We start from the raw sequence: 20127 nt of genomic DNA, 5'->3' as shown, positions 1-20127 counted from the left end.
CAGCATCCATGTTCTGCAGATAATCCCCCTCTAGCTACCAACCCAAATCCCACCTGTTGCTAATTGAGCGGCCTGGGGACACATACCCAAGAGGAGGGAAGGACATTGCCATCTTACAATGGACAAAGTGGGCACCCAGAACTTAGCTGCACTCCTCCAATTCTGGCCTCTTCTGCATCCCCAATTTCATTCACTATACCACTGGTAGCCGTCCCTCAGCTGCCTAAACCCCAGGCTCTGTAACTCCCTCCCTAAACCTCTACGCCTCTCTACCCCGCGCTCTCCTCTTTTAAGTAGCTCCTTACAACCTACCTCATGTGTCATAATATTGCCTTATATAACTCTGTGCCTAACTTGTTTGACAATGCTCCTGTGAAACATTGTGGGGTGTTTTTACTAAAGTAAAGGTGCTGTATAAATACACATTTTGTTGCTGCTGGTCCAAGTACAATGACCCTTGACATCCCTGGACTATAGTTTGTAAATAGAATTAACTTGTTCTCTCAGACCTGAGTGGATATGTTGAAGAGATTCTTTTAGAGTGCAAACAGCTTTGTGCAGAAACATCTGCAATTATCGCTCATGTTTAGACTTGCACTGTTCCATCCACTCCTTCATTGTTCTGGAGTGCAACTTCTAAACCAGTTCCACTAATTACTTTCCTCCCCTTTCTTTCCCCCCTCCTCTCCTGAAAGCACTTGCATTTGCTGAGACCCTGTTTCAGTTGTTCTTCATTTGTGACTCTGGGCACTGAGTGCTGTCAGATAGTGAGTGTTAGTGTGGATAGGGAGCAGCGTGCAGGCCCCGACCTGCGTGAGAACACCAGCGGCAGGTCGGGGCCATAAAAGAAGCGGAGGTGCGGCGGCCCAGGGAGCAGTGTGGAGGCGCACTGTTTCAGGGAGCGGCGCGAGCTGGTGCAGGAGGGCGACGGCAGCGAAGAGTGACATCATAAAGGTCCAGGTCGGTGATTGGAGCGTGGGCAGATACAGCAGGAGCGGCACGAGACTGTGGAGGGATGTGATTGGGGCCCAGGAGAAGCGTGAGTTCGGGGCCAGGGGCCCAGGAGCAGCACGGGCCAGCCCACACTGTGATATGTGTGCGCACTAGGTCCGTGCAGCAGAGCAGGTCTCCGGTCATCTTAGATAACCCTTGCCACTGGACCAAGCCCTAGCTCTGTCAAGCCTGTGTGGTGGCTAGTGTGCAACGGCCACCACACGCTAAAAAAATCCACGCACAGGCATCTTCCACTCTTCAGGATGTAGTTCAGGACCTGGAATATTAGGTCCTTAATTGAAACACCTGTGAACTCATCCTTTTTTGGCGTGGAAGCAAGTCATCCTGGTTTCGAGGGACTGCCTATGATGATGATGATGTTACTGCCAATATGTTGGGAGCTGGTGTCAGAGCCATATAACAGCATGGGCTGGATTTTCGATTTTGATGTTTTGCGGGCTGTAATGGTGGTGTGGCGGGACAGTTAGCAGCCGGGAACAATTTGCGCCTCAGTAAGTAACATTGGGCAGCTGGGCCCTTAGTGTGGGGCGCAGCACTAAGGTAGGCGTTGTACACCTATCTCTCTTAGGGCATTAGGATGGGAAACTCCCGAGCTAAAGAGCCGGACAGGGGGCGCTTCGAGAGACGCCCGGGGGGGGGGGGCATTATACTTTCACAATTAAAAATAATTATTTTGCTTAGAAACAAAAAGTCTGAGGGGTGATCTGATAGAGGTCTTTAAAATGATGAAGGGTTTTGATAATGTAGAAGTAGAGAAGATGTTTCTACTTGTGGGGAGTCCAAAACTAGGTGCCATAAATACAGGATAGTCACTAATAATCCAAGCAGAAATTCAGGAGAAACTTCTTTACACAGAGAGTGGTTAGAATGTGGAACTTGCTATCACACAGAGTAGATAAGGTGACTACATAAGAACATAAGAACATAACAACATAAGAATTAGATGCAGGAGTAGGCCATTCGGCCCCTCGAGCCTGCTCCACCATTCAATAAGATCATAGCTGATCTTCTACCTCAACTCCACTTTCCTGCACTATCCCCATATCCTTTGAATCCCTTAATATCCAAAAATCTATCGATTTCTGTGTTGAATAAACTCAAAGACGGAGCCTCCACAGCCCTCTGGGGTAAAGAATTCCAAAGATTCACCACCCTCTGAGTGAAGAAGTTTCCCCTCATCTCAGTCCTAAATGGCTGAGCCCTGATTCTGAGACTGTGACCCCTGGTTCTAGACTCCTCAGCCAGAGGAAACATCCTTCCTGCATCTACTCTGTCAAGTCCTGTAAGAATAGCATAGATTGCATTTAAGGGTAGGCTAGATAAGTACATGAGGGAGAAAGGAATAGAAGGATATGTTGATAGGGCTAGATGATGTATGGTGAGAGGAGGCTCGTGTGGAGCTGCTCATCTGCTCATCAAAAAAAGCTGCTCCCTGACAACGGAGGCAGCTCGAGCCTGGAGCAGCTGGAGGGAGTTTCAAAAAAAGCTGCTCTCTGACAACAGACCTGTCTAGGGGACAACATGAGAAATAAAATGTTATGACATTACAAGGATGGAGAGCAGTGATTGGTTCTTCCATATTAATTGAATCGCTGGACAGGGAATTAATTTTAAAGACAGCTAACAACAGATTTCATTTGCTTATTTTCTAATTTTAACTTAATTTATAATTATTTTATATATTATTTAATTTTGTTCAATTATAATTAATCTTTATTATGCTGTTTTTACTATTGTATCCACCTTATTGTATTATTTACAATGCAAATTTATTTTTTATTTGTTTTTTTCGGCTGTGTTTATCTGCATGCGCATTTTGGCTGCTGCTTTAGACCCGAGCCATTAACCTGTTTACACTTCCATCTCATGCTTTTTCTCTCGTTCCCTCCCTTGTCAATATTTAACGTGTTGTAAGACTATTGTGAAGCACCTTGGGATGTTTTACCATGTTAAAGGCGCTATATAAATAAAAGTTATTATTTTTACTTTAAATCTATGCCTCCTGATTATTGACCCCTCTGCTGCGGGAAATAGGTCCTATGCCCCTCATAATTTTATACACCTGAATAAGGTCCCCCCTCAGCCTCTTCTGTTCCAAAGAAAACAACCCAGCCTATCCAATCTTTCCTCATAGCTAAAGTTCTCCAGTCCTGGCAATATCCTCGTAAACCTCCTCTGTGCCCTCTCTCGTGCACTCACATCTTTCCTGTAGGCGTCTCCTCTCCATGTGCTCGGGTGATGTCACGGTGGAGGCTGCCACACTTGACATAGGGCTTGGGAGAGAATGAGAATAGCAATTCTCCCGGGCTCTCAGGAGCTGGGAGCAGTTGTATCATCCTGTAGAGCAAACAAAGTGAGATCAAGGGAACAGAATTGTTCATCTGCCATGCAGGGGATAGGGGTGAGGGGAGATTTATGATTCTCTGCCTTCCCACCGCCCTCTCGCAAATATTGCTGCTTCGATCTGTGTCTCCTCTCCGCCTTTCAGTCATCCCTTCCAACATTTTTTTTGTGGTCATTTCTACAAGTCAATTGAGGGATTATCTTGTTACGCTTTTAAATAATGACCCCCATCGATGCAGCAGTTCGATAGCAAAAATCCTCCACCCACCCTCCGCATCGCCACCGCATGTTTTATCAAGCCCATAATTAGCTCTCTTCAAACCATTAACAATTAATTGCGCATTTGCTGGAATCCAGTATTGATCTGCTCCTAGCCACTTTACCTCAGCTTGCTGAGTGAGTGCCTGTGATCTGGGATCAAAGGGGAAACGCAACAGCTCAAAAGGAAAGTCGGGAAATCTAGAGGAGACAAAAGCCAGGCAGACTGGAAAAACACAGCAGGCCCGGCAGCCACTGGAAAGAGAAAATTTGGCAGAGTCTCCGGTCACAATGGGGTCAAAATTCACTTTGGAGACGGTGACACCGGCTGAGTGCTGATTTTAACGCCGGGCGGTCATTGCCGCCTCAAACTGCGAAATTCAGTTTTACCACCCAAAGATGAGAAAGCAGCACTAACGGTGGCATTGCACTCTCATCCTCGGGCCCCAATGGAGCGGGAGCTCAGGAGGCCGACCGAATTTCCCCATGGTGGGCAAGTGGAAAAAATGGGGGAAAAAAGTTGCAGACACTTTCCCTCACCCACACCCACGCCACCCCACTGGTCAATAACACATAAATCACCCCCCAAAAATAAACATAACCACTTAACTTGGACGCTCCCGCCACCTTCCCAGACTGTACGGACACCTGCCGGTAAGGCCACCGTACTCACCGAATATCGCAGCGACGGCGGCAAGGGGGCGTTGCACACTCGATGACATCACCATGTGGGTGGCGGCCGAGCGCGCAGCAGTATGTCTTGGCGCCGCCCCCACCGCCCAACTAAATTTACCGTCAGCCCAGGAACCTGGTCGCCCCTCTCCGGCGCTAACGTGTGACGTAAGAAACCGAATTTTGACCCCTATGCGTTTCACAGTCTGTAAACATCTTTATGAAAAAGCTGAATAAAGCCACTGCGTTATCTCAGTAAGGTTGTGAAAGGACGTTAGAAAGACCCCCAAAAAATGGATGAAAATAGCTTCAAAATGGAAGGGAAGGAATTGGAAGTTGGCTGGAAGGGGAATGAGTAACAGAATGGGGGGATTTACAGCTGAACTCAGAGGTTGCTACAGTCAGGACTGGGACTGCAGAGTGCCCCGCAGGAAGATAATATACTCTTTCTAAACGTGACTTTAAGGTTGGTGGGGACCACCATCCTCCACCCTCGACGAACTTGAGCTCATCCAAAACTCGGCTGTTCATGTCCCGCTCACCCATCACCCCTGTGCTCGCTGATCTACACTGGCTCCCGGTCCAGCAATACCTCGATTTTAAAATTCTCATCCTTGTTTCCAAATCCCTCCATGGCCTCACCCTCTCTATTGCTGTAAGCTCCTCCAGCCCTACAACCCTCTGAGAACTCTGCGCCCCTCCAATTTGACCCCTTAGGAATCCCCGATTTCCTTCGTCCCCACCATTGGTGGTCGTGCCTTCAGCTACCTGGGCCTGAAGCTCAGGAATTCCCTTCCTAAACCTCCCCAGCTCTCTCTCCTCCTTTAGGACCATCCTTAAAACCTATCACTTCGACCACACGTTTTGTCATCTGTCTTAATATCACATGGATCAGTGCCAAATCTTTTTTGATAATGCTTCAGTGAAGCACCTTCGGACATTTTAATCTGTTATAGTCGCTATATAAATGCAAGTTGTAGTTGTAGTAATAGTTATGGTGTGAAGGTCAGTGATACAGAGGAAGATCAGGATTACACTTGTGAACAGGAATGTGTGCTGAAAGTAAGCTATTCTGTGGCACACCCCCACTACAAATGGTTATTCATAGTGTGATTTCTGTGCCGCTCAGCATTGTGGGAAACTTCACTCTCCATTGGCGTGAGTTAACATCATGCCAAATATCTGTCTAAAACTCTGTGCTTTAGTTTATTTATTTAAGCAGCAAATTCCTACCTCGTAAACGGGATATGTTTGTTTGTTTGACTGAATTTTTCGTTCTTTACGTATCTTTCCCAGGTTCTTCAGGGCTGTGGTAATCTCAAATCATTGGCCAAACGGTCAGCCGAGGATGACCCAAAGAAGCGTGGGAAGCCGTACCCAGTGGAGGAGAAGCCAGTCAGTCCAGTCACTCCCCGCATGGACAGATTGGTAGGTGCTAGATGAATCAGCGTACCATATCAAGAATTACACTCATATAAACACTACCATTGCTGAATATTTTTAAAGGAAAAACAATTCCTAGAAAGTGAGGGGTAGCTGGCTATTTGACTGTGGGCGGCAGCACCACTTAACCTGATCATGCGCTTACAGTTTCCATTTGGGTTCCCTGGATCATGAGTGGGGGCCTGTGTCTTTTATTCCCTTTTCCCAGCCCAGGGGAGTTGTGACGAACAGCAGTGTCCTGTCCCGCTGACTCAATTCAGACCAGGGCTTGAACCCAGGTCATTATGGTGTGTAAGACAAAGTACTGAACCACACACTGCATTTACCATCATTTGCCGTCGGAGAACCGCTCGCTGATGGGCCATTTCTTTTGGGGAAGGGCGAGCACCCTACAGCTATTTTGGACGTCACCAGCAACGACAGGGAAATGGCAACCCATGATTTCTGTGACGATGGAGAGTATTTCTTCTCTGAAGCTGCCATTGTTGCCAAGCACACGATGGTCACCAGGGCACTGGCTGAGGACTCCACAGTGCAATATAAAGTCCTTTCGGGTGCGTTGGTGATTATGTAGCGCCCTCTGGAGTTTGGGCTCAAGGCTGCTGATTATATGTGGCCTCTTCACTCCCAGTGCCATCTTAGTTTGGCTTTTGCAAAGAAAGAAAGATTTGCATTTATATAGCGCCTTACACGACCACCGGACATCTCAAAATACTTTACAGCCAATGAAGTACTTTTTGGAGTGTAGTCACTGTTGTAATGTAGGAATCGCAGCAGCCAATTTGTGCACAGCGAGCTCCCACAAACAGCAATGTGATAATGACCAGATAATCTACTTTAGTGATGTTGGTTGAGGGATAAATGGGATCTTTTACATCTGTCTGAGGGAACAGACGGGGCCTCGGTTTAAAGTCTCATCCGAAAGACGGCACCTCCGACAGTGCAGCGCTTCCTCAGTAATGCACTGGAGTGTCAGCCTGGATTTTTTGTGCTCAAGCCCCGAGCGTGGAACTTGAACCCACAGCCTTCTGGATAGATGGATAGACCAGCTGGTCCACCAACTCTGTCCCACTCTGCCATGTTGCTACTAAACAACCCAATCATTCTCACCCAACTGTGTCTCAGAACACGCCTTGCGTGAAGAAGATTTTGCTTGATGTAACGAGAAACGGCTTGCTAACCAGCTGTGTGATTGCATCCAGGTCTTCAATCCATCGTTGGCGAGGTCAACCACAACTGTTTCTAGGGAAGGGGGAATCCGCAGTGTTTCAGAGTTTGCGTGGCGCACTAAAGAGATGGCTTGTATGCGGCTGGGATTTGAAGGCACAGGTGTTTGGGCTGGAGTTCGATGTGCAGTAATGGCTGGTGTCCTTTCAGGTTACTGAAGTCAAGATGAAGCTGCGAGACGTGCGCGAATTGTGGGTCACCCTCCCGAGTTCCCTGTGCAGTGAGAAGGTCACCGCGGGGTCAGCCAACGAGGAGAGGTGTTGGAATGGACAGAGCAGAGGGAGGTAAGATGCTGCTTTCTCGGTCGCAGCTGGAGAAAGGTGTCCATACCTCTTTCGACGACTGTAAAATCTAGGGTGTCGTTTGCAGCATTGAGCCTAGTTCTTGTGTTTGCTAAATATAGCGAATGAGCCATTTCTCGTTTCAGTTTTCCGTCCCTCATCTCCTGAGGGCACTGAATCTTGTCAGGGTGCTGGGAGTATTCCATTTCCTCAGTTCAATGGCCATTCTTCATGTGTGAGCCCAGACAGTGAGCGACAGCTAGCTATTCAACTGTAGGAGGCATCATGTCCAATAAGCATGCGTGCGCATTCCACCAAGGATCGTTGAATAGCGACCAAGAGTGCAAGTCCTGATTTCCACCTCCTTCTTCCTTCCCAATCTTTGCTTTCAATGCTCCCAAAGGCCTCACCTTGCCCTGCCTTAGTCATCTCCCCCAGCCTGGTGTATCTTCTGACACTGTGCTGCCCCTGGCCTCTCACTCCTTCCACTTCACCATCTTTGGCCGCTAATTCAGCCACTGCGCTCCTGCTCTCTGGAATTCTCTGCCTAGTTCCCTCCATCCTGCCAGCTCCCACCTTGTTTTCAAGACCCTTCTCTCCAACGTTCACCACTAACCCCTTTCCTTTTCCCCTTCCTCCCTCCTGCTTCGCTTCCACTATTCTTCCTTCTTCGCACCAAGTCCCGCTCACCCATCACCCCTGTGCTCGCTGACCCGTTCCCTAACTCGCACCAAGTCCCGCTCACCCATCACCCCGTGCTTGCTGACCCGTTCCCTAACTCGCATCAAGTCCCACTCACCCATCACCCCTGTGCTCACTGACACGTATCCTAACTCGCACCAATCCCGTTCACCCATCACCCCGTGCTTGCTGACCCATTCCCTAACTCGCACCAAGTCCTGCTCACCCATCACCACTGTGCTCGCTGTCCCATATCCTAACTCGCACCAAGTCCCATTCACCCATCACCCCTGTGCTCACTGACCCATATCCTAACTCGCACCAAGTCCCGTTCACCCATCACCACTGTGCTCGCTGACCGACATTGGCTTACAGTTAAGCAAAGCATCAATTTCAAAATTCTCATCCTTATTTTCAAATCCCTCCATGGCCTCGCTCCTCCCTATCCTGTAACCTCCTCCAGCCCCACAAGACCCCCCGATATGTCTGTGCTCCTCTAATTCTGCCCTCCTGATCATCCCTGATTAATATTACTCAACCATTGGTGGCCGTGCCTTCTGTTGCCTCGGCCCCAAACTCTGGAACTCCCTGCCTAAACCTCTCCGCCTCTCTACCTCTCTTTCCTCCTGCAAGGCGCTCCTTAAAACATACCTCTCCACCTGCGCTAATTTCTACTTATGCAGCTTGGCGTCAAATTTATATCGCGTAACACTCCTGTGAAGCACCTTGGGACGTTTCACTACATTAAAGGCGTGATATAAGTACAAGTTCTTGTTTTTATTATAATGCACCGTGAGACTCCCCCTTGCAAATGACCAGCAGTGTTTGGGAAAGTAAAACTCACCTGCAGTCCAACGGTCAAAACAGCTGCTAGGTGGAACTGGTATCTCTGAGGAGATTTTCCGCTTCGGGTGTTACTGGCACATGTCGGGAAACCTAGCGCCCAGAGCCCGTTATCTCACAAGCTGGGATGCACAGTTTCCTGTAATGTTAAGTCTCGCCTCTTACTGCTCCACTGAATTAGTTGTGGTTAAATACACCTCACTTCTCCGAGTTCCGCATCGAGCGCCAACGTTTTTTGGAAGTTTACCAACTCGCCATTCTATGTGGGCAGTGTTGGCGGGAAGGGAACATCAGAGCGGAGCCCAATTTCGTGTTCCCCTCATGGCTGAACATAGAAACAAACATAGTAATTTACAGCGCAGAAGGAGGCTATTTCGGCTCATTGTGTCTGTGCCGGCCGACAAAGAGCCACATGGCCCTCGGTCAGCAGCCCTGAAGGTTACATATAAACCGACAAACAAAGAGCACTCAGCCCAACCAGTCCACCTCACCACAACTGCGACACCCCTTATACTGAAACATTCTACATTCCACCCCAACCGGAGCCCCGTGATCTCCTGGGAGAGGCAAAAACCAGATAAAAACCCAGGCCAATTTAGGGAGGAAAAAATCTGAGAAAATTCCTCTCTGACCCATCCAGGCGATCGAAACTAGTCCAGGAGATCACCCTGGCCGTATTCTATTCCCTGCAGTACTTACCATTTATACTGCGTCGGCCAACAAAAGGTCATCCAGTCTAATCCCAAATACCAGCTTGAGTTCCGTAACCCTGCAGGTTACTGCACTTTAAGTGCCCATCCAACCATCTCTTAAAAGTGGTGAAGGTTTCTGCTTCCACCGCTCTTCCAGGCAGCGAGTTCCAGATCCCCACAACCCTCTGCATAAAGAAGCGCCCCCCCCACCTCTCAAATCCCCTCTAAACCTTCCACCACCCACCTTAAAACTATGCCCCTCGTAATAGATTCCAGTGCAAATAGGCCCTTACTATTCACTATGTCCAGGTGCCTCAATATTTTGTACACCTCAATGAGGTCTCCTCTCAACCTCCTCTGTTCCAATGAGAACAAGCCCAGCCTATCCGATCTGTCCTCATAACTAAGATTCTCCATTCTAGCATCCTAGTAAATCCCCTCTGCACCCTCTCTAGTGCAATCACGCCCTTCCTATAATACGGCAACCCGAACTGCACGCAGTAATCCAGCTGTGGCCCAACCAAAGTATTATACAATTTAAGCATAACCTCCCTGCTCTTATATTCTATGCCTCGGCCAATAAAGGCAAGCATTCCGTATGCCTTCTTAACCACATTATTCACTTGGCCTGCTACTTTCAGGGATCTGTGGACAAGAATTCCAAGGTCCCTTTGTTCATCTACACTATTAATTGACCTACCGCTTAATGTGTACACCCTTTCCTTATTAGCCCTCCCAAAGTGCATCACCTCACACTCCTCTGAATTAAATTCCATTTGCCACTGCTCTGCCCACCTGACCAGTAGATTGATATCCTCCTGCAGCCCATGACTTTCCTCTTCATTATCAACCACACACCCAATTTTAGTGTCGTCTGCAAACTTCTTAATCATACTCCCTATATAAATCGTTGATATATAACACAAAAAGCAAGGGATCCAATACTGAGCCCTGCGGAACCCCACTGGAAACATCCTTCCAGTCACAAAAACATCCATCAACCATTACACTTTGCTTCCTACCTCCGAGCCAATTTTGGATCCAATTTGCCACTTTGCCCTGGATCCCATGGGCTTTAACCTTTTTGACCAGTCTACCATGTGGAATCTTATCAAAAGCCTTGCTAAAGTTCATACACAGTACATCGTACGGGGGTTAAAGGTCAGGGCCCACCTGGCTGAAATTGTTTCCCCATCCCCCGTCGCGAGCTGAGCCCAATGGTACGGCCCCTCCCACTGGAGCTAGAATCAGCGAATCCGGCACAGACTGAGGAATGATTTCCGCCCCCCGCCCCCCACAGCTGAGCAGCACATTCACCCATTGTGCCATCAAGGAGAGCTGGCATTTGCGCCTCAAATCCAATATGGTGGCATGGTCCTGCTGAAAGAGGGGAGGTAATGACTGGGAATCCAGCGCCCATATCTAGAGCCCACACTCCAGAAATGGCACTGACCATATGAATTGAAGAATTGGATTAAATGAATATTCTCCGCTTGAATCCATGGGGCATAGAATAGAGGGAAATTGCCCTCTTTTTATGTTTGGGGCAGGGAGGGGAGTACCGCGTCACACTGACACATAGCGACCTCCCTCCCCTCAGTTAAAGAGGAGGGCCACTGCAAGCTCTGTAGCCACTTTAATGGTGCCCACTAGGCCACAAGGGAGGGCTTCGGCGGGGCCAGAGGTCCGGCACCCGAGAGTGGTTGCCAGACTGCCTGTTGGCAGCCCGGCCGATCCCGTGACCATCATTATTCGGCCGACTGCAGAGGTGACCAACAATTAAAATAAAATGGTGGACGCGGCGCCCAGCCACGGGCAGCTTCCCGCCGGGAAAAGCTGTTGGGGGCACTGAGCGGCGGCAGCTCCGCTTCTGCGGGGCAATTTCCCTCGCTGGAGAGTAAGGGGTTGGCGCCGGGCGGTAAGGGGTCGGCGCCGGGCGGTAAGGGGTCGGCGCCAGGCGGTAAGGGGTCGGCGCCGGGCGGTAAGGGGTTGGCGCGGGGCGGTAAGGGGTCGGCGCCGGGCGGTAAGGGGTCGGCGCGGGGCGGTAAGGGGTCGGCGCCGGGCGGTAAGGGGTCGGCGCGGGGCGGTAAGGGGTCGGCGCCGGGCGGTAAGGGGTCGGCGCGGGGCGGTAAGGGGTCGGCGCCGGGCGGTAAGGGGTCGGCGCCGGGCGGTAAGGGGTCGGCGCGGGGCGGTAAGGGGTCGGCGCGGGGCGGTAAGGGGTCGGCGCGGGGCGGTAAGGGGTCGGCGCGGGGCGGTAAGGGGTCGGCGCGGGGCGGTAAGGGGTCGGCGCGTGCCCGACGGGGCAGAAACCTGTTTCTGCCGTTCCCGGCCCGGGAGCCATTTCGGATGGGTCAGACCATCTGCCTGTCTCCGGTCGGAAAGGCATTACCACCCGGCGGACCTAAAAGAAGGGGGCAAGTTCGGTCTCTTGGAGATTAAATTACTCAGATATCAGGGAGTGTAGTCAATGGCAGCCCATCTTTTTAACGCACTCTCAGAAAAGCACGACTTCACTCTGCGCCCTTTCTGTACATGTGGAGGATTCTAACTAAGCATTCCGCTTCTGTAGCCAGCCCGAATATAGTGACTGGGGAGCTCGAACCTGCAGACATTAGCTAATGGTGTGCTCTGATTGGCTCAGTTAACCTGATGTATCCAGAAGGCCTTGCGTTGGCACGTGCCCATAATGCCCAATCATTCTGCTTTTTCTGTGGTTCTGGGATTTCTGCACTCTCTATGCTGCTTATTTGAGATTGTCCCCACTTCCAATTTGCCTGAGGCATTTCAAGCCCCTTCCCATTCCCGGTGAGCAGGATTCCTGACCGTCCTTTCTGGGGAAATGTGATAGCAAAGAAAATACCTCTGAACACTTAACAAGCAACAACAACAACTTTTATTTATAGACATAGAAACATAGAAAATAGGTGCAGGAGTAGGCCATTCGGCCCTTCTAGCCTGCACCGCCATTCAATGAGTTCATGGCTGAACATTCAACTTCAGTACCCCATTCCTGCTTTCTCGCCATACCCCTTGATCCCCCTAGTAGTAAGGACCTCATCTAACTCCTTTTTGAATGTATTTAGTGAATTGGCCTCAACAACTTATATAGCACCTTTAACGTAGAAAAACATCCCAAGGCGCTTCACAGGAGTAATATGCGATAAAAATTTGACATATAAGCAGAAATTAACGCAGGTGACCAAAAGCTTGGTCAAAGAGGTATGTTTTCAGGAACATCTTGAAGGAGGAAAGAGAGGTAGAGAGGTGGAAAGTTTTATGCAGGGAGTTCCAGAGCTTGGGGCCCAGGCAACAGAAGGCACTGCCACCAATGGTTGAGTGATTATAATCGGGAATGCTCAAGAGGGCAGAATTAGAGGAGCGCAGACCCTCGGGGGGGGGGGGGGGGGGGGGGTTGTGAGGCTGGAGGAGATTACAGAGATAGGGAGGGGTGAGACCATGGAGGGATTTGAAAATAAGGAAGAGAACTTTGAAATGGAGAACCAGTAGGTCAGTGAGCACAGGAGTAATGGGTGAGCGGAACTTGGTGTGAGTTAGGACACGGACAGCCGAGTTTTGAATCACCCCTAGATTACGTAGGGTAGAATGTGGGGGGCTAGCCGTTGGAATAGTCAAGGTAACAAAGGCATGGACAAAACAAGAGAAAGGACGGAACATTTGGAAAGTGGGAGGTTGAAGGCACGGTCAGAGGGAAAGATTTTTAGGAAATTTCTCAAACCGGTGAGGGATGTGGCGAGACATTGTTTTTTCGGGAGAGGAAAGGGGCGCAGTGACTGAAAGATCAGCTTCCGATTGTGAGCAAACAAGCAATGGCTGAAGAGTGGAGGGCACGAGCAAGGCCATGAAGCTGGGGAGGACCACTTATATCAGGAGGAGCAAGGCCACAGAGGGATCTTGAGGTTAATACAGGGAGCTTGGATGCTAGCCGAACGAACAGGTATGCAGGAGAGGACATGGCCGCAGACCCCTGAATAAGTTTGACTTTTTAGAGGCAGGGAGCAGAGGTGAGGAGAGGGTTAACAAGCAAAGGCATAGTTTATGCTGAGTCCCTGCATAAATATATAAAATGACTACACTTTAGCACTCACTCTAAGAGATTTATTTTATGCCCTGGATGGGTTTTTTAGTGCAATACCAATTTTATGAGACTTGAGAGGAAAAGCTTCATTTATGAGTTATTTGATCCTTGCCTGCGAGATAAAAATGTCCCATTGTCATTCACCAAATCCCTCTCTATCTCCAGCACCTTTGAGCTCCTTGTAGGTAAATCATTTCAAATCTTTTTTCCTGTCCGGGCTATTTATGTTCCTGAGAACATTCGGGACAGGAGTAGGCCATTCACTCCTCGAGCCTGCTCCGACATACGATTATATCATGGCTGATCCACACCTCAACTCCACTTGCCCACCTTTGCTCCACGGCAGCCAATACGTGAATCCTGCCCCAAGTGAGCCTCAGGAGTTGGGAGTCTTAGCAAGTGTTTGATATTTACGTGTTGAGCACACCAGGTGGCTTTGGTTTGGAAGAGTGCTTCGCAGTTGAGAGTCTTCAACAGTAGTGATAGGCTCTTTAAGGGGGTCAAGAATCGCTATCCTGAGCAATCAAAATTCAGATAGTTCCTGCTGTTAGCAGTCCACCATGCCTGAGCTGAATTAGACACTCAGCACTTGTGACTGGCCCAATCTTCAAGCCTTAGGAGGGATTGTGTGTGTGGGTGGGAGTAATTAGCACTAAAAAAGAGCAGATGTTTTATTGAGGTCGCCAGGGCAGGATTGACTGGATGGGTTGTCATGGAGCACTTAGCATGTGGTAGCCTGGATACGCAGCTCCAAATTTCTATGTCTGAGCAAGCGACCCCCACAAGGACTGTGTTCGATTGGCTTGGGGAGAGAGTAGATTATGTTGCATGTGGGGACATCAGGGCAGCGGTGAAAAGTGGAGATGGGTCAATATTCTTGAGTTTTTTTAAATTAGCTTGGGATATAATGGGAGTATTTAATTTGGAACAAGGCGTCTTTATGTAACACATTTTCTCAGCACATTGCTTAGGTGGGACAGATAGGTAGTGTCCATAAGAGAGCAGTTTGGACACGCTCTATAGAGAGAGCAAGCCCTTTTAAACAATTGGCAGGATTCTCATTCTGTGCTTTCTTAGAAAACTTTTTTTCTTGGGCAGTCCCTCAGATTGAGGATGACTTGCTTTCACGCCGAAAAGGGATGTGTTCAATGAGTTCACATGTGTTTCAATGAAGGACCTAGTATTCCAGGTCCTGAACTGCATATTGAAGGGGTAGAAGATTCCTGTGCGTGGATTTTTTTAACGTGTGGTGGCCGTTGCACATCAGCCACCACACGGGCTTGACAGAGCTTGGTCTTGGTCCAGTGGCAAGGGTTAACCAAGATGACTGGAGAACAGCTCTGCTGCACGGACCTAGTACATACACATATCGCAATGTGGGCTGGCCCGTGCTGCCCCTGGGCCCTCGCCTCTTCTGGGCACCAAACTCATGTGTGAGTTAGAAAACTACAAGGCAAGTAACAGAATTGGAGTTAGATATATTGTCGGACGCATAATACAGGTTATTAGTCATTTGGGGCCTGCTTTTCCTTGACCAATTTTCATCCCACATGTTCCTAGGCCTCCATTTGTGGCCCGCCCAGCTGTGAAGTAATGACTGGGCTGGGATTCAATTATGTTCCTTCTCTTTTTCCTGTTCTCCGACAACAGATGGCCAACGGGATATCACTGAAGGCAAGGTAGTCCCAATTACCACACAGCAAGTGAAGGGCTGTATCAGATTACTATTACATTAATAGAACTATAAATTCACTCAGAAATTCTCACCCGTGGTGTGATTGAAATCAGGGACTCGTTGTGCGAGCAGCAGGGGTCATCGGTGCAGACCCACATCCCATCATTCTGATGTCGGTCAGTCCTGAAAGCATCTCCCTTGGCGACAAGTTAATAAGTAGCCCTGTTGCAAACTGTAGAGGCTCAATTTTGGTCGCTGCCCGGTTGATTTTTCCAACCGGTACACGGCTGGTCAGAGAGCTTTGCATGGCAGCTGGTGATGTCACTGGGCTTTGCCAGTCTCCTACCTTGAAGTCCGTGAACATAAGAACATAAGAAATAGGAGCAGGAGTCGGCCATTTGGCCCCTCGAGCCTGCTCCGCAATCCAACAAGATCATGGCTGATCTGATCCTGGCCTCAACTCCACTTCCCTGTCCGCTCCCCATTACCCTTGACTCCCCTATCATTCAAAAATCTGTCTATCTCTACCTTAATAATTTCAATGACCCAGCCTCCACAACTCTCTGGGGTAGAGAATTCCAAAGATTCACCACCCTCCGAGAGAAGAAATTCCTCCTCATCTCTATTTGAAATAGGCGACCCCTTATTCTGAAACTATGCCCCCTAGTTCTAGATTCCCACACGAGGGGAACCATCCTCTCTGCATCTACCCTGTTGAGCCCCCTCAGAATCTTACATGTTTCACCTCTCACCTCTCATTCTTCTAAACTCCAATGAGTATAGGCCCAACATGCTCAACCTATCTTCAGTGAGCAGCCCCGGGAACAACAGAGATGCTATGTGTGTGTTTTTTGGACAATGGAATTTGTACATATTGTAAAAAGGGCCCTTTAAGAAGTCCACGGACTTCGTGGTGATGAACAGGGTGATGTCTAACGGCAGAATCCAACTTGGCAGCACACGATACACTGCACCCCTGAGGATTGCCAGAGTGTGCGATGCTGATCTTGTTAGGGAGCAACGGATGGACTTTCTCCTGCAGCCTCCCAACTGAGGCAATTCTTTTCGCATTGATTATTGTGCTAAAAATTTACCCAAAGGGAATTGTGCAGTCTTAAGTAATGGGAATGTGTTTTATTTTTTTTTAAAGAAAATAATGGAAATTTATCATTTGAGTGGTTTTCTAATTAAAAATCTTATTGACTGAATTGCAGAGCCTGTGTACAGAGATGGGGGCTCGAAGCTATTAAGTGGTGTATTAGGTTGCTCAATCTATATCTCAATATAGATAGTGCTGCTATTTATCCAAACCAAGCAGATTTGGTTTCCCCTCCCTGAACCGCAGTGTGCAATATATTGCTGTATCGTTGCAGCTGTTTTTGCAGGCATGTAATGCACACTGGGTTGGGTTGTGTGACTAGTCAATGTAACAATTTAAATACCAAGCCCAGCTACTGTTGGGGCAAGCTTATCGGGGAAAGGTGTGATACGTGTGTGTGAGCGTGTTTGTGCACGTGGGCAGGTGCCTGTGTGTGTGCATGTGTGTGTGATTGCACTTTGAAACGCACATGTGAACTTAAGAAATAGGAGCAGGAGTAGGCCACTTCACCCCTCGAACCTGCTCTGCCATTTAATAAGATCATGGCTGATCTGATCATGGGCTCGGCTCCACTTCCCATAACCTTTCATTCCATTATCATTCAAAAATCTGTCTATCTCCACCTTAAATATAGTCAATGACCCAGCCTCCACAGCTCTCTGGGGCAGAGAATTCCACAGATTTACAACCCTCTGAGAGAAGAAATTCCTCCTCATCTCAGTTTTAAATGGGCAGCCCCTTATTCTGAGACTATGTCCCCTAGTTTTAGTTTCCCCTATAAGTAGAAATATCCTCTCTGCATCCACCTTGTCGAGCCCCCTCATTATCTTATCTGTTTCAATAAGATCACCTCTCATTCTTCTGCACTCCAATGAGTATAGGCCCAACCTACTCAACTTATCTTCATAAGTCAACCCCCTCATCTCCGGAATCAACCTAGTGAACCTTCTCTGAACAGCCTCCAATACAAGTATATCCTTCCTTAAATACGGAGACCAAAACTGCATGCAGTACTCTAGGTGTGGCCTCACCAGTACCCTATACAGTAGTAGCAGGAGTTCTCTGCTTTTATACTCTATCCCCCTTGCAATAAAGGCCAACATTCCATTTGCCTTCCTGGCTGTACCTGCATACTAACTTTTTGTGTTTCATGCACAAGAACCCCCAGGTCCCTCTGTACGGCAGCACTTTGCAATTTTTCTCCATTTAAACCATAATTTGCTTTTCTATTTTTTCTGTCAAAGTGGATAACCACACATTTTCCCATATTATACTCCCATCTGCCAAATTTTTGCCCACTCACTTAGCCTGTCTATATCCCTTTGCAGATTTTTTGTGTCCTCCTCACAATTTGCTTTCCCACCCATCTTTGTGCCATCAGCAAACTTGGTTACATTACACTCGGTCCCTTCATCCAAGTCATTAATGTAGATTGTAACTAGTTGAGGTCCCAGCACCGATCCCTGCGGCACCCAACTAGTTACTGTTTGTCAACCCATTTATCCCGACTCTGTTTTCCGTTAGTTAGCCAATTCTCTATCCTCAGCCACTTCTTTTAAGACCCCAGAATGTAAGCCATCAGGTCCAGCGGACTTGTCCATCTCTCGTCCCATTATTTTACCGAGTACTACTTCTTTGGTGATAGTGATTGTATTAATTTCCTCCCTCCCTATAACCCCTTGATTATCCACTATTGGGATGTTTTTAGTGTTTTCTACCGTGAATACCAATACAAAATATTTGTTCAACATCTCTGCCATTTCCCTGTTCTCCATTATTAATTCCCCAGTCTCATCTTCGAGGGGACCAACATTTACTTTAGCCACTCTTTTCTTTTTTATGTACCTGTTGTAAGGGGGGGGGGCGGGGTGGGGGGGGGGTTGTTTGGGGTGTGTTGTGGTCTCTATGAGGGGGTCAGGTTCCCTTCTGACCAACTTGAGCAGTTTCGAATCGCTCCCATTCCCTTGGGTTCTGTACTCTGGATTTATTTGGGGTGTGTGACAAAAGTGCAGAGGACATTGGTTTGATACAAAGAACTTTGGTTTTATTACAGTCAAAGTAATACAGGCTTATTACTCTCGTAAGAAAATACATGGCCAAACTTACAATCACTCTAATAAAGAACAAGACAAGGAAAGGTACAAGGTCAAACTTATAATCACTCTAATAAAGTACCATACACTACACATTCAAAGCGGGTTGCAGTAAAATTATACCTCCCTCCTCCCAATACCTAATTCTAGCTAGGTTAGACTCCAGGGCAGGGACTTATGCTTACCAATCCTTTTGATAGTTAATGGTAGATGGTGATGTTCTTCCTTCCTTCAGGACTTCAAGACTCCGAGGCTGAGGAAGTTAGTTTTACAACTGTCACGTTGGTTTCTCTCCTTGTAGTAGCGACCACCTCTCTTCCCCACTTAACCTCTGTTGAAAACAGGGGCAGTTATACGATTTCAGTGTTCTACCTTGCCGCCCAATCTGTTCACAATCCTTTGTATAGTTTTGGCGGGCTTGGTTCTTCTTTGTAATATTTTGTCGGGTTCGTTAAAGTTGATATGTCTTGGGTGGGTTGATCTTCGAAAAACTGTTTCCTGGTGGAAAAATTAGTTTGGTAATTGCAATGTCCTTTTGTGCTTAGTCTTTCGCGTACAGGCTGGATTGGGCCTCTTTGTGATGTATATGCTGAAAATGGTTTGTCCAGACCCATGTTGATGGGGAGCCACCTCTGGGTGATTTGTGATGGTAATGTCTCTTTGGAGGAAGATTTCCAAATACTCATTCTTCCAGACAGGTTAGCTCAGTCCTCACACCCAGACAGTTCCATTAATCAAGTGGGCTTCTTTTGTTCCCTAGGTCCGCCCACAGGCTTGAATTTGTCTTGTAAAAGTTCATAATTCTATTAAAGTTCGTAGTTTCTTCCATAGCACATTAGAGTTCCAAACTTTTTGGTAGATAGTCCCAAATTAAATTTCCTTTCGAATGAGCCCAAACACAGTGCGGGGTTCTGGTGAATTTTGCTCTCTGCACTGTATCTGTTTTTATATTCAGTGCTAGTTTACCTTCACAATCTATCATCCCTCTCTTTATCATTTTTTTAGTCGTTCTTTGCTGGCTTTTAAAAGTTTCCCAATCCTCTGGCCTCCCACTAGTCTTGATCACATTATATGCCCTTGTTTTCAATTTGATACCATCCCTTATTTCCTTAGTTAGCCACGGATGGTTGCCTCTTCTATTACAATCTTTCCTTCTCATTGGAATATATTTTTGTTGCGAGTTATGAAATATCTCCTTAAATGTCCGCCACTGCTCATCAACCGTCCTACACTTTAATCTATTTTCCCAGTCCACTTTAGCTAATTCTGCCTTCATATCTTTGTAGTCTCCTTTGATTAAGCTTAGGACACTGGTTTCAAATCCAACTGTCTCACCCTTCAACTGAATTTGAAATTCAAACATGTTATGGTCACTCATTGCTAGAGAATCCTTTACTAGGAGATTGTTTATTAATCCTGCCTCATTACACAATACAGGTGCAGCGTCCGAATCCGGAACCCTCGGGACCGAGGCCGTTCCAGATTCCACGTTTTTCCGGACTTTGGACGCCTTTCTGATGTTACAAATCTGGAAACGCCTAAGTTTGGGTATTTCCGTATTTCGGAACGTCAGAGGGTGGGATGGGCGGGAAATACCTGCCGAGGAGCTGTTTGCGTCATCCGGGGCCCGCCGAGGAGATCGTCGGGCAGGTCCCCACTGAGGAGATTGTCGGGCGGGCTGGCCCCACTGAGGAGGTATTTGGGCGGGCT

General features: G+C 48.0%; 1 protein-coding gene across 3 annotated transcripts in view; it reads left to right on the top strand.

Moving 5' to 3' along the window:
* The window catches only part of LOC139265824 (glypican-1-like), a 378382-nt gene that overhangs the window by 341592 nt on the left and 16663 nt on the right, over positions 1-20127 (top strand). For all 3 annotated transcript variants that reach the window (XM_070883291.1, XM_070883290.1, XM_070883289.1), the window contains 2 exons: positions 5584-5715; positions 7108-7241. In XM_070883291.1, the coding sequence (XP_070739392.1) occupies positions 5584-5715; positions 7108-7241 (266 nt within the window). The remainder of the gene's footprint in view (positions 1-5583; positions 5716-7107; positions 7242-20127) is intronic.

This window comes from Pristiophorus japonicus, chromosome 6, assembly GCF_044704955.1.
Source record: "Pristiophorus japonicus isolate sPriJap1 chromosome 6, sPriJap1.hap1, whole genome shotgun sequence".
Taxonomy (NCBI): Eukaryota; Metazoa; Chordata; class Chondrichthyes; family Pristiophoridae; genus Pristiophorus; species Pristiophorus japonicus.
This window is presented reverse-complemented; position numbering and strand designations above follow the sequence as displayed.